Source organism: Bufo gargarizans, chromosome 6, assembly GCF_014858855.1.
Source record: "Bufo gargarizans isolate SCDJY-AF-19 chromosome 6, ASM1485885v1, whole genome shotgun sequence".
In the NCBI taxonomy this organism is placed as follows: domain Eukaryota; kingdom Metazoa; phylum Chordata; class Amphibia; order Anura; family Bufonidae; genus Bufo; species Bufo gargarizans.
In genome coordinates, this window is record NC_058085.1 from 349331323 (window position 1) to 349344711 (window position 13389).

Consider the following 13389-nt stretch of genomic DNA (forward strand, 5'->3'; position numbering starts at 1 on the left):
AATGAATAGCACAAAGCACAGGAACCAGGATAACAAAATCCCAGGCAACTCAACTGCCAATCATTGAGTAGCAGACTTAAATCCAATGCCTAGCTCCAGGATTGGGTGCTGAACCTGTATGGTTTGGCTTACTCGACCAGCTAGGGCTTTACTGGTAGGCATGGCAAACCTCTTAGCACAGCCATGCACAGTATCTTGGCTGGATAATCTATTGTCATTATCTCTCCCCATTGTTATCAACTGATTTTAACAGCAAAACCTTACAAAACTGCATACTAATATACCTAGATAAGTATAGGGTTAGATCTTGCAACAAAGATTGCCAGGCACTAAGGCATAAAATAAATGAAAGGTCAATTTATCTGGGAATTTTGCTTTTTTTTTTTTTTTTTTTGTCTGTATGCATTTTATGTATTTACTTTTTACATTAAGAATGTCTTAACAGTTTTTGCTGTTTATTGGTCTGTATGCATTTTCTTTTTTTGTTTTTTTACATAACAAATAACTTAACAGGTTTTGTTTAATCTTTAATTGCAGTTATCAGCCGTAAAGTTACAGGTATGTTTTTCTAGAAAGAGTTCAAATGTTTATGATGAGAATGACTGTATATGAAGAGCATGACCAGTATTAATACTAATCCAGAAAATACTCAAAAAACATGAACTGCTGTCCTCAACTCTTTTAAATACACAAACCAAAACTCTCTTTCAAGATGAGGCACCTAGATATTTTACTAGATAAAATTAGCAGCATCAACAATTTTATTAATTAAAGGAATAACTTTAACACTTCACACCTAATTTTACTTACCGGTTCAACAAACAGAAGCCAACAATAAACCATGATCCTTGGAGATCTACTGCAATTCTGCCCATGCGCTCCATTTACCCAAAGCTGTCAGCAATGGCTTTGGCGCACTATAACAAATCACAAATGGCTGTTTTTCTACCACCACTTCCTATATAATGGTCCTTCAAAATTAGCCAGACCAACCAAAATTCTCAGGACCATACCCACAATAATTCTCTACCACCAGTTTTATACTAAGTCTCCAAATTCCATCAAACACCAAAGATGGCATGACACCAAAAATGCACAACGCACTCCCAAGTTTTTCTATTATGACATGCACAGAAAAATATTGGAAGAAGAGTTCCATATTGTCATAAGCAGAAATGAGAAAATGACAAGAAAACAAGAATACCAAAATTCTAACCATGGTGCCAATAACGTGCCAAAAACCTTATGAATAGGTTAGGTAACAATCTGATCCTCATTTTCCCTGACATCTTTGAGGGAAAGTCGAAACACCTACATACACATCAAATGGTTGTCCCGTCCCACTGAAATTTGAGTGTTTGGCTGACATTAACCTAATGTACTTGTGCACTGAGCCTGTATATTTACTTTAGGTTGTGGAGTAAGGCTGTACCAGATATTTTCCACTATGGAGTCCAATGAAACATGCCACATGTCGTACTCTGTTGGATTCGTTTGACACCCAATAGAAAAAGACCTATGCAAGATTCTGTATGAAATCGGAGGCATATGAATGTACAGAGCTCATGCGCCTCTATGGGTGTCTGATTAAGTCTCCATATCAAACAAGCTGTGAGCCCTTATAAATACTTTTCACAATATAATTAATTGATGACCTCTAGGGTTATGGTCTCCAACTTGTGTCTCTCTAGCTGATTAAAAAATATAACCTACGGCATACACTCAATCTTTGAGACAGTGGTGCACCTTCAATGGAAGCAGGCCATGCGACTGCTATGGGGCCCAGATGGAGGGGTGCCCAGCGCCATACTCCTTTCTCTTGCTTATGTAAAATAAAATACATTTTCATTCAGCCACCACTAGGGAGAGCTCGGTGCAAACAGCTTATTACAGCTTCTATTTCAGTCAATTGTAACTGCATTCATTCCGATGCATTTAGCTTCCCCTAGTGATGGCTGCAGATGGCCATCTTACTAAAAGATGGGAAGCAGGAGATTTATCAATGTGCTTATGCTAGTTGTCTAGTGTACATTTTTTTAATAGAAATTTGGTGTTTAGAATGAGTGCCATATTTATGAATCACCTGTTCCCTTTGACTGACATACTGTCGGTGAGGCCAGGTGCAACTTTTTTTAATACAATTAAATAAAAAATGTAATAAAAATTTCTTCTGCTTAATGCATTCTGCATTGCCTGGGAATGATTGATGCACAAGTACCAGAATATTGGGTGGGCACGAGGTCCATACAAAGTTTTGCTATGGGGCCCTGTGAGATCTGTGTACACTCTTGCCTGTATGTTGAGAGTGGTGGTCTTACAAGAGGTGGACAACTGTAGGTTGAAAACCTCTCTATGATGGATTTGATTTTCGATGTTTCAGGATCCAGAGAAGAACCTAATCGGACAGTGGCTAAATGTCAGCCTCAGTCAGGGAATTGCTGAGCTCTCCCTCCCTCTCTCTTCGGAGCCTCTGCTAGGAGAATATTCGATCCACGTGAAGGACAAGGTCCATACATTCAGTGTGGAAGAATATGGTAAAAAGGTGTATTCTAAGAAAGTGCCGTAAAATGGCCATAGGCTCTCCTAGCATGTCTATTCTAGTAAATACTTGTCACGGCTGAGGATGGGGAAAACCCTCAGCCGTGCGATGCCAGAAGATGGATGGTCGATGTAAGGCCAGGACAGGAATCATGGAACAGTTCACCTCCTATCAATCCCTAATTCTGACTATCAATCCCTAATTCTGACCCCTGATTCCTGTCCTGGCCTTGCATCGACCATCCATCTTTTGGCATCGTCCGATTATATACCCTAACCATGGGATGATTACTTATTCAAGTAACAATTAAGCCTGTGGCAACCTTCATGTTAAATACACAACCTACATAGAAAATGCCAGACCGCTTATACTAAATTAAATCCTTTATTACAAAACTCGCAATTTATTACAGACATGATTAAAAGAAATTGGTGCAGGAGATAAAAACTACATCACTGGAGGAAACATACAGTGGATACAGGTCCTTATTCGTCCAACATGATCATTCATTAAAGTGCATATGCAAAAAAATTCATAAATGGAAAGAAGGAGCATAGGACAATTACCCATACTGTGTCTCCTCCAGAATGGCGCCAACCCCAATGCGCGTTTTGGCATACCTTCGTCTGGGGGTAGCGTCATCACTCGGAGACATGGTTTATATATAGGAACCGACCAATCGCTACATACCATCTATTTGCTAATTCGTTCGTCACCGCAATCGCGCCGGAAGTGACCTATAACATTTGAATGCCGGCATCCAGAGGAGCACGTGAGCCGTTTGGATCACCTGATCCTCACGCAGTCACATGAATGTCGCGGCCCCGCAACGTCATCCTGACTTATTATACACGGTTCAAAATAGCAGCAGAACGGTTGCATTATCATACTCATACAACAGAGGGATGTAAGTGCATAACATTGAGAGAGTTATAAGAGCATAGAAGAAAACAGATAGATCGGTGGCCACCTTCATTTAGATATAAAAGTCAATATATGAATACATATTAATTTCAAACGTGACCCATAGTGAGTAGGTAGCATGTATCCCCCATGGGTCAAAGCACGTGAACATACATGTGAAAAAAAAAAAAACATATATTAATTGATGAGTGATTACTCCTATAAAATCCACTTACATCTCTCAGGCCTATGCCATATTGTGCATCTTCTGGCATCGCACGGCTGAGGGTTTTCCCCATCCTCAGCCGTGACAGTATGACCACAAGGGTGGCCCCCACTGGCAGATGGTATATCACAGGAGGATGACTCCAGCTAGCCATGGCTGAAGTACCCCTCAGACTACTGATCACAGCAGAGGCTAAATAGTCCATGTAGCCACACCCACACACAGACACACCCAGTGCACACACACTAGGAAGGAAGTTAACCCTTCCAACACCAGGGAAGGGAAGACTGCAACTTAAAGGGGAATACACACACAATAAACCCCGTGCACACCAGACAAGGAAAGTGCACACATATAAACACACGTTGCCATAGGCAACCACATGCATACACAGTGAGCAGCCCAGCAACCAGCTCCAGCTGCTACACCGCCAAACTATATGTTGCCAACGGCAACCACACGTGAGGCAACAAATCCAGAGCCCTCACCTGTGGTTGACAACACAGAACAAACCGCTGACAACCGCATGCGACCAAAAGAGTCACGACCATAACCATGGTCGTGACAATACTTCTACTTTTCATAAGGTATTAATTATGGAGCATCATTTTTATAACACTGCATTAAGTTGTTTCTATGTTATATAAGTCATATAAGTTACAAATGTGTGTTAATAGTTGGGGGTGTGTCCCTGCACATCTGATGCTGTCCAATCAGTGATGCCAGTGTCATACTGTGTAGAGACACACCCCTTTGAAAAGGTGGAAAGGTAACACCCAGTTACCAATTTATTCCTAAATACTCAGAGGGAATAACAGAGGAACAACACAATGGTCTATGAAGAGAAGTTCCAGAATTGTTACTACATGGGGAATGCCAGTGTTTACTATAACAGACATGCCAGGAGAGGTGACAATCTCTTCCAATTATTATTTCTGAATTCCTAAGACTTTTCTGATATATGTCTTTGCAGTTCTGCCAAAATTTGAGGTCACCCTTCATTTTTCCAAACCCGTTGTCATCACTGATGAGAAATGCACATTACAATTGTGTGGCAGGTAAAATAAATGTTACCTATCCGACTGTAAATCATTCTGGAATATAATGTAAGACAAACATAGTAACATCATCTACATAGTTACATAGTACAGCTGAAAAAAGACACATGACCATCAAGTTCATCCAAGGTATGGGAGAAGATGGGGATAAGAGCCGGGGGGGGGGGGGGGGAGAGATCCCAAATGGTGATCAGACTGGATCAAAACTCTATTCTATACATTTACATACCGGGTATCTAATAACATCTAAAATCTAATATTGAAGCATTCATATTGACAAAGACAAAAACAGTTCTTTAAAGGGGTACTTTAATATTGATTTCCTATTTACATATGAGGCCATCAATATCCGATCAGCAAGTCCGACCCCCTGCACCACCTCCGATCACCACCTACCCTGCAGTAGCTCCAGTACACCGCACCATTTCTGTAGTGGACGGAGCTAGTTACTGCAGCGCTGCTCCTACAGTCGGTAGCGGAGCTACTGCAGTTATTGCAGAACAGCTGATCACTGAGGGTATAGGACAGGTATCGGCAACCTTCGGCACTCCAGCTGCCGTAAAACTACAACTCCCAGCATGCAACATGCTCGGCTGTTCTTCTAAATCCCACAGACGTTAACAGAGCATTCTGGGAGTTGTAGTTTCAGAAAAGCTGGAGCTGCCGAAGGTTGTTGATCCCTCGACCTCCACGAATCAAATGTTGATGGTCTATCCTCAGGTATCTCGAGAAGGAATAATTGTGTGAACTCTGTAGCCAAGATTGTTAGTCCACATAAGATCATTAAAATCACTGTTACAAGTCACATCTGCATCCACCTGATTCCTTCCACCATCCTTAAGATGGGAACCGCGTACATTGCACCCTGGCCAAAAAATCCTAGGTAATGACTGGCCTTCATACACATGATCCCCCCAGAATTCTTCTCATTATTTTGCTTTTTAGTAAACAAAATCTGGAGAGGTCTTTTTTTTTATCTGATCATCTGATCTGTCTCTACTCCATTAGGTACACCTATGGGAAACCAGTGAAGGGTAATTATAAGATCCAAGTATGTCGATCGAAGGTTCGTTACTATTATACCCCGAGTCCTGATGTTCCTTGTGTAGACTTCACAGGAGAAGTAAGTTGTATTGAAAAAGTAGCAGGAACTTTGTAAAGATAATGTGATCACAAAAACAACTTATGTAAACAGCTCACCCTTATCTATTGCAATGTATTTGTGTTAAATGAGCGAGTGTGTGGTGTAACATTGTGAGGCTGTGCCCGCCGACCAGTTACAGTGGGTAAAGAGCCACAGATTCTTCATGTGCTATTATCCTTTCCATACATACATTTATTAGCTTTTATATAGCTTATCAACAATAAGATTGTTTGTCTTCACCATGGATTTAAGTGAATAGCTGGGTCTTCTACAGTCAACCACAATTCTAATATTTCTACAATTAGCCATTGTGTCTATACCACTGCAATTTTGGTACCAATAGAAATATAGCTCTATTGCAACAATGAGATAATCAACAGTTAACAGCTGATATATATCAGGCCACAGGTGGACGCATTCTCTGTTGAGATGTATATATTTATTTATTTTATTTATTCTATGCACTTATATAGCGCTACTATATTCCGCAGCGCTTTACAGACATTAGCATCCAACTGTCCCCAATAGGGCTCACAATCTAAGGTCTCTATCAGTATTTGGAGTGTGGGAGGAAACCCGAGAACCCAAAGGAAACCTACGCAAACACAGGGAGAACATATCTCATATTTACTGCATTATATCCCTATTGGTGTAAGGTCTCATGCACACTGGCCGTATCCATTTTGCAGATCCACAAAATATGGATGTGGTCCATATGCCATCCGCATTTTCTTGCAGACCTCTTTGACTTTGATAGGTCCATGGTCGGCATTCTGCAGACATATTCTATCTTTTTGCGGAACAGACATATGGATACAAAAGCACTGCCCCATTAAACCTATGTTTGTCACTTTGGCAGATGTCTTGAGCGCCGGTTTCCTGTGTGTATTTGGGATATTATTCTGCGAACCTCACATCACCATGAGGTACTGCAAGAGTTAATTCCCCTTTGATCTGTTTCACCCATTGCTTGAGTAATAGGTTTCACTAGCTTGCTAAATCTTGCAAAGGTGCCATAATCCGCTTGTCTGCCCGTGTACTGACCTCTGCCGGATTCTCGGATTCTGACTCTTTGCTGCCTGATCTGACCATGCCTGTTCACCATACTGATCTTGTGCTGCAAGCCCTAAACTTTGGACTGTTTCACCGAGTCGCACAAACTCTACAGTTTTGCCTGATCCCTTGGTGCTTTGCAATGGTGTCTCTGACCCACATAGACCAGCAGTCAACCACACTGAGACTATTCCAAGTAGTAGCAGCCTCATGCGTTCCTTGCAGCAAAGACTAAATCCCTGTACAGGGGTTAAAGGGCAAAAACCAGGGAGCTGCCAGGGTAATGCCTTTAGGTTTAGGCCAAAGCCAAATCCATTGGTTGGCACGGAGGTTCTACAGTCAGTGTCTGTAACACACATGATCCTTTAGCTTGATAACCCTGAACATATAGGCAGAATGTTCACATTTTTGGTGCCATGTTAATTTCTGTATTCATTATAACTTGCATCTTTGGATTCTTTGTGTATTTAAGGAGCTTTTGTAGCATATACACCATCCATTGTAATTCTGTAATCATTTGTGTCTTAACTAGCTGGATATCTCAGGATGTTCAACTGTGCAAGTGCCACTGGATACCTTTCACCTACACAGAAGACTGCAGATGAAATTGCTTGGGACAGCAACCATCACGGAGGAGGGGACAGGTTGTATGCTTATTATTATTATTATTATAACTTATACAGTTGAACAAACTTAAAGGGGTTCTGCATAGATCATCAGCATCTGATCGGCGGGGGTACGACACCCAGGACCCCCGCCGATCAGCTGTTTAAGAAGGCAGCTGTTTAAGAAGGGATGCAATCAGTGCAACTAGATGACAGCTGAGAGAGGGAAACGAGATGACAAAACAAAAGCAAAACAAAAGAACCTCAGGCAGGAGGTTCTGAAGAACGTCTGTCAGAGCTTCTCAGATGTCTGGCGGTGACAGGTAAACAGTGAGAAGGCCGCTGAGCTGCTAGAGCGCCACTGCCTTCTCAAACAGCTGATCGGCGGGGGTCCCGGGTGTCGGCCCCCCGCCGATCAGATGTTGATGATCTATCCAGAGGATAGATCATCAGTTTAAACAAACTGCAGTACCCCTTTAATTGAATATCTTCAGTATTTCAATCAATGAAAAACTTGCTTCAGATCCCAAAAATGGTGCCTTTATTTCTTCACACTTCATTTCTATTTGGCTCTCATCATTCTATATTTTCATTGCTGAAGGCTAGCTATGATGTGCAGAACCATTACGTAAGCACCAAATCTAATTAGGTAAGGTACATACTTATAGTTGAGCGAATTGTAAAAAAATTTGATTCACCGGCAGTGGCGTGCCTAGGGTGTTTGGCACCCGGGGCGGGCCCTTTCTCTGGCACCCCCCCAATACTTTAAAAAAGTTGGACCCCTCACAGTAGTATTGCCCTCATTGTACAACCTTCACAGTAGTTTTGTACAGATGTGTGCCCTCTCACAGTAGTTATGCCTTCTCTGTGCTCCTTTCAGAGTTGTAATGTCCTCTCTGTGGCCCCTTCACAGTAATAATCCCCATTGTGTCCCCTTCATAGTAATAATCCCCATTGTGCCCCCTTTATAGTAATAATCCCAATTGTGTCCCCTTCATAGTAATAATGCTCATTTTGCCCCATTCACAGTAATAATGCCCATTGTGCCCCCTTAATAGTAGTAATGCCCACTGTGCTAGTAATGCCCTCTGTGCCTCCTCCATAGTAGAAATCCCTATTGTGCTCCCTTCACAGTAATAATGTCCACTGTGCCCCTTTCACAGTAATAATGCCCACTGTGCCCCCTTCATTGTAGTAATGCCCTCTGGCTCTGTGCCCCCTCCATAGTAGAAATGCCCATTGTGCCCCCTTCACATTAGTAATGCCCTCTGTGCTCCCAGCTGTTTGAAGAGAGGGCAGTGCTCATATGAGAGCTGCTTTCTCTATTCTGTTCACCTGCTCGCCGTAGCATTTGCAGTGATGAGCAGGTAAACAGAGCAGAGAAGGCAGCGCTCATGCATAAAAAACAAAACAAAAAACGGACAACACCTTTAAAGACGTACTTGGAAAACATTACATACAGTGCTACAGAACATACAGGGTCATACAGCACCACATATGTACCTCTTACATCCAGTGACTTCTCTTTTCTGATGTAGATATTCTCTTTCCTCTTAGACCAGACCACCATGGTGACTTCTTTTAGCCGCGCCCCCTCTCTGCAGAGTTTAACAGACATCTTACTTTCCTACTTTTCCATCATCCTCCCAGCTTCCCCATCCTGCCATCCCCAATACTGTGTCCACTGTGCTCCCCAATACGTTCCTGCAGAAACAGGTGGTACCACACACCCCTTTATATTGTGTGCTAGTACAACCCCCCCCCTTCCTTTCAGATCAGACCCCCATATAAAACCTTAAATGAGATCCCCCCATCTCAGACCAAACCCCCTTTAGACCTCTATGTCAGACCCCATATAAGACCACAGTTTTATACCTCAGATCAGACCCCCATTAGACCTCTATGTAAGACCCCGACCAATATCAGACCTCAGATAAGACCCCCATATAAGACCCCCATTAGACCTCCAGACCCCAATATCAGACCTCCAGACCCACATATTAGACCTCAGACCAGACCCCCATAAACCTCAGACCGGACCCCCATATCAGACCTCCAGACTCCCACTAGACCTCCAGACCCCATTAGACCTCCAGGTACCCATATCTGACCAACAGAAGACCTCTAGACCCCCCAGTCAGACCTCCAGACCCCCGATCAGACCCCTATTAGACCTCCAGACCGCCCAGTGAGACCTCCAGACCCCAATCAGACCCCCATTAGACCTCCAGACCCCCCAGTCAGACCTCCAGATCCCCAATCAGACCCCCATTAGACCTCCAGACACCCCAGTCAGACCCCCAGACCCCAAATCAGACCCCATTAGACCTCCAGACCCCAAATCAGACCCCCATTTGACCTCCAGACCCCAAATAAGACCCCCATTTGACCTCCAGACCCAAATCAGACTCCCCAGTCAGACCTCCTGACCCCCCCAGTCAGACCTCCAAACCCCCCTGTGAAACCTCCGGATCGCCCCAGTCAGACCTCCAGACCCCCCATAGACCACTCCAGACCACCATTAGACCTCCATATCAGACTGTAAAATAATAAAGTATCTCACCTCTCCTGTCACCACTCTTCCTGTTCTGGCTGTCTTCTCAGGGCCCGCGCTGCACTGAGATCAGCTGACCTCCTGCAGCGTCAGGTCAGAGTGGCTCTGTACATCCTGAGGCAGCCTGGACACAGCAGCGCGGGCCCTGAGAAGAGCAAGCAGGAGGATGGGTACAGCACTCACAGCGCTTCTCTCCCCCTCCTCCTGCAGACTAGTGAGCCCCCCCCCCCCCCCCCCCGGGCACGCCACTGTTCACCGGTTCGCCGAATTTTTTTGAAAAAACTCAGTTCGATCTGAATTTATTTGTGGCTAATTGCATTTAAAAAAACGGCTATTTCCTGGCTGCAGAGAGCCTCTATAGTGGTGTAGAACACTGTGCCTTTCAGTAACACACATAGGGAGTCTGCTTTGGTAGTGAAATAAAACAGTGAGTCCATATGACATGCAGATGACAGACGTCGCTCTGAGAATCACAGCACACTTCACTTATTTGGGTAGTCACGGGGCCAAAACTGACTAAATAACTCAAGTGTGAACTCAACCTTACAGGTTATTGTTAGCACCAAGAAGAAGTGCACTCCTTTTACACCGTCGTCAGCGGATTCAAAGTTGATGTCTACAGAACCTGTTCTATTAAACGCTTATACAAGTAGAGGCCCCCGACAGAGTGGAGAGGGTGTCAGCAGTAAGTTTGTGTTGACGTCACTGATTATTTTGCCCTTCCTCTGATCCGTCAGAACAATAGCCCACAAAAAACGGATCCTGTCTGTGGTGCATCTGCCTTCGCTCGGTCAGCATTTGGTCAGTAATCCATCAGTATTGCTAATTCCAAAATAAAAACAGGAGTGGATCCAAAACAGAGATGACACGTGAATGAAATCTTTGCATGTCTTCTGTGTTTTGTATCCACTCCTGCTTTTGGCTACCAAATCACAAGCCAATTTTGATAGGAACATACAGGCCTTACAGCTGCTACACAGACAGGATCCATTGTGCGTCTCATTTTTCCTTCCTTCTGACAGATCAGAAGAAAGGTAAAATAAATGATGATGTCAGCCAGTCCGAAAGGCAAAATAGTGGCCATCATGAAGTGGGGAGGGTGGGAACAGCATGAGAAGTCCACAGAGTGGCCCTATGACATAGTGGTGAGGTAAAAGCAGCATGAGGAGGCCACAGAGTGGCACAATGACAGTGTAGAAGTGGCAGCAGCATGAGGAGACACACAGAGTGGCCCAATGACAGAGTCTGTAGGTGGTGATAGCATCAGAAGGCCGCAAAGTGGCACAATGACAGAGTGTGGAGGTGGCAGCAATATGATGAGACCACAGAGTGGTACAATGACAGAGTCTGGAGGTGGCAGCAGCATGAGGAGACCACAAAGTGGCATAAAGACAGAGACTGGAGGTGGCGGCAGCATTAGGAGGCCACAGAGTGGCAAATAACAGAGTCTGGAGGTGGCAGCAGCATTAGTAGGTCGCAGAGTGGCACAATTACAGAGTGTGGAGGTGGCAGCAGCATGAGCAGACCACAGAGTGGCACAATAACACAGTCTGGAAGTGGCTGCAGCATGAGGAGGCTGCAGAGTGGCACAATAACACAGTCTAGAGGTGGTTGCAGCATGAAGAGGCCGCAGAGTGGCACAGTTACAGAGCTTGAAGGTGGCAGCAGAGCAGACCACAGAGTGGCACAATGACAGAGTCTGGAGGTGGCTGCAGCATGAGGAGGCCACAGAGTGGCACAATGACAGAGTCTGGAAGTGGCGGCAGCATTAGGTGACATAGTGTGGAGGTGACAACAGCATGAGCAGACCACAGAGTGCCACAACAACAGAGTCTGGAGGTGGCAGCAGCATGAGGAGACCGCAGAGTGGCACAATTACAGAATGTGGAGGTGGCAGTAGCATAAGCAGACTACAGAGTGGCACAATGACAGAGTCTGGAGGTGACAGCAGCATGAGGAGGCCGTAGAGTGGCACAATGTCAGAGTATGGAGGTGGCAGCAGCATCAGGAGGCCAAAGAGTGGCAAGGTGACATAGTGTGGAGGTGGCAGCAGCATGAGCAGACTACAGAGTGGCACAATGACAGAGTCTGGAGGTGACAGCAGCATGAGGAGGCCGCAGAGTGGCATAATGTCAGAGTCTGGAAGTGGCAGCTGCATCAGGAGGCTACAGAGTGGCAAAGTGAAATAGTGTGGAGGTGGCAGCAGCATGAGCAGACTACAGAGTGGCACAATGACAGTGTCTGGAGGTGGCAGCAGCATGAGGAGGCCGCAGAGTGGCATAATTTCAGAGTCTGGACGTGGCAGCAGCATGAGGAAGCCACGGAGTGGCAAGGTGACATAGTGTGGAGGTAGCAGCAGCATGAGGAGGCCACAGAGTGGCAAGGTGACATAGAGTGGAGGTGGCAGCAGCATCAGCAGGCCACAGAGTGGCAAGGTGACATAGTGTGGAGGTGGCAGCAGCATCAGCAGGCCACAGAGTGGCAAGGTGACATAGTGTGAAGGTGGGTGGCAATAACAGTGAACTCTGAAGATGGTAGGTGACAGAAGGAGCAATTGGCATCAGATGTGTGGCATCAGGTGGGTGGCAGCATCAGAATAGTAGCCAGAAGAAACCGGTCTCTTTTGTCAAAGTGTTGGTGTGGCACCATGGATGATCCAGACCAGGCATGCTCAACCTGCGGCCCTCCAGCTGTTGTAAAACTACAACTCCCACGATGCCCTTCTGTAGGATGAAAGCTGTAGGCTGTCAGGGAATTATGGGAGTTGTAGTTTTGCAACAGCATGCCTGATCTAGACTGATGCATCAGGAATTGGTGGGTGGAAATCCTAGCTGATACACGCCTTATTAATCTTGACAAAGGTCAGTCTCTCCATATTTTAAGCGGACAGGCGAGTTCTTCTTGGGGTAACTATGGCCCCCGCCGCACTAAACACGTGCTCTGATGCCACACTACTGGCCGGGCAGGACAGCTTTTCCAGGGCAAACTCGGCCAGTTGTGGCCACAAATCTAGTTTGGCTGCCCAGTAGTCCAGCAGTTCTTCATTGACGGCTGGCAGGGTGAACTCCAAGTATGCCACCACCTGCTGGTTCAGGTTCTGCTCCAGGTCTAGATGCTGCTGCTGGTAAGTAGTTTCTTCACTAGGCGGGTGAAGAAAGCTGCTCATCAGCGACTCTAGACTCAGGCTGCTGCTGATGGAGTTGGTACTGCTCCTACCTCCCCACCCCTCCCCAGCAGCCATGGCTGTGAAATGTGAGCACAGAGGGCACCCCTGGTCAGCCCTGTGAGAGGATGGACGATGGCGCAG

General features: G+C 45.3%; 1 protein-coding gene across 4 annotated transcripts in view; it reads left to right on the forward strand.

Moving 5' to 3' along the window:
* LOC122940144 (alpha-2-macroglobulin-like) overlaps positions 1–13389 on the forward strand; it is a 145084-nt gene that overhangs the window by 13638 nt on the left and 118057 nt on the right. For all 4 annotated transcript variants that reach the window (XM_044296540.1, XM_044296543.1, XM_044296541.1 and 1 more), the window contains 5 exons: positions 538–558; positions 2381–2534; positions 4642–4726; positions 5735–5849; positions 7456–7567. In XM_044296540.1, the coding sequence (XP_044152475.1) occupies positions 538–558; positions 2381–2534; positions 4642–4726; positions 5735–5849; positions 7456–7567 (487 nt within the window). The remainder of the gene's footprint in view (positions 1–537; positions 559–2380; positions 2535–4641; positions 4727–5734; positions 5850–7455; positions 7568–13389) is intronic.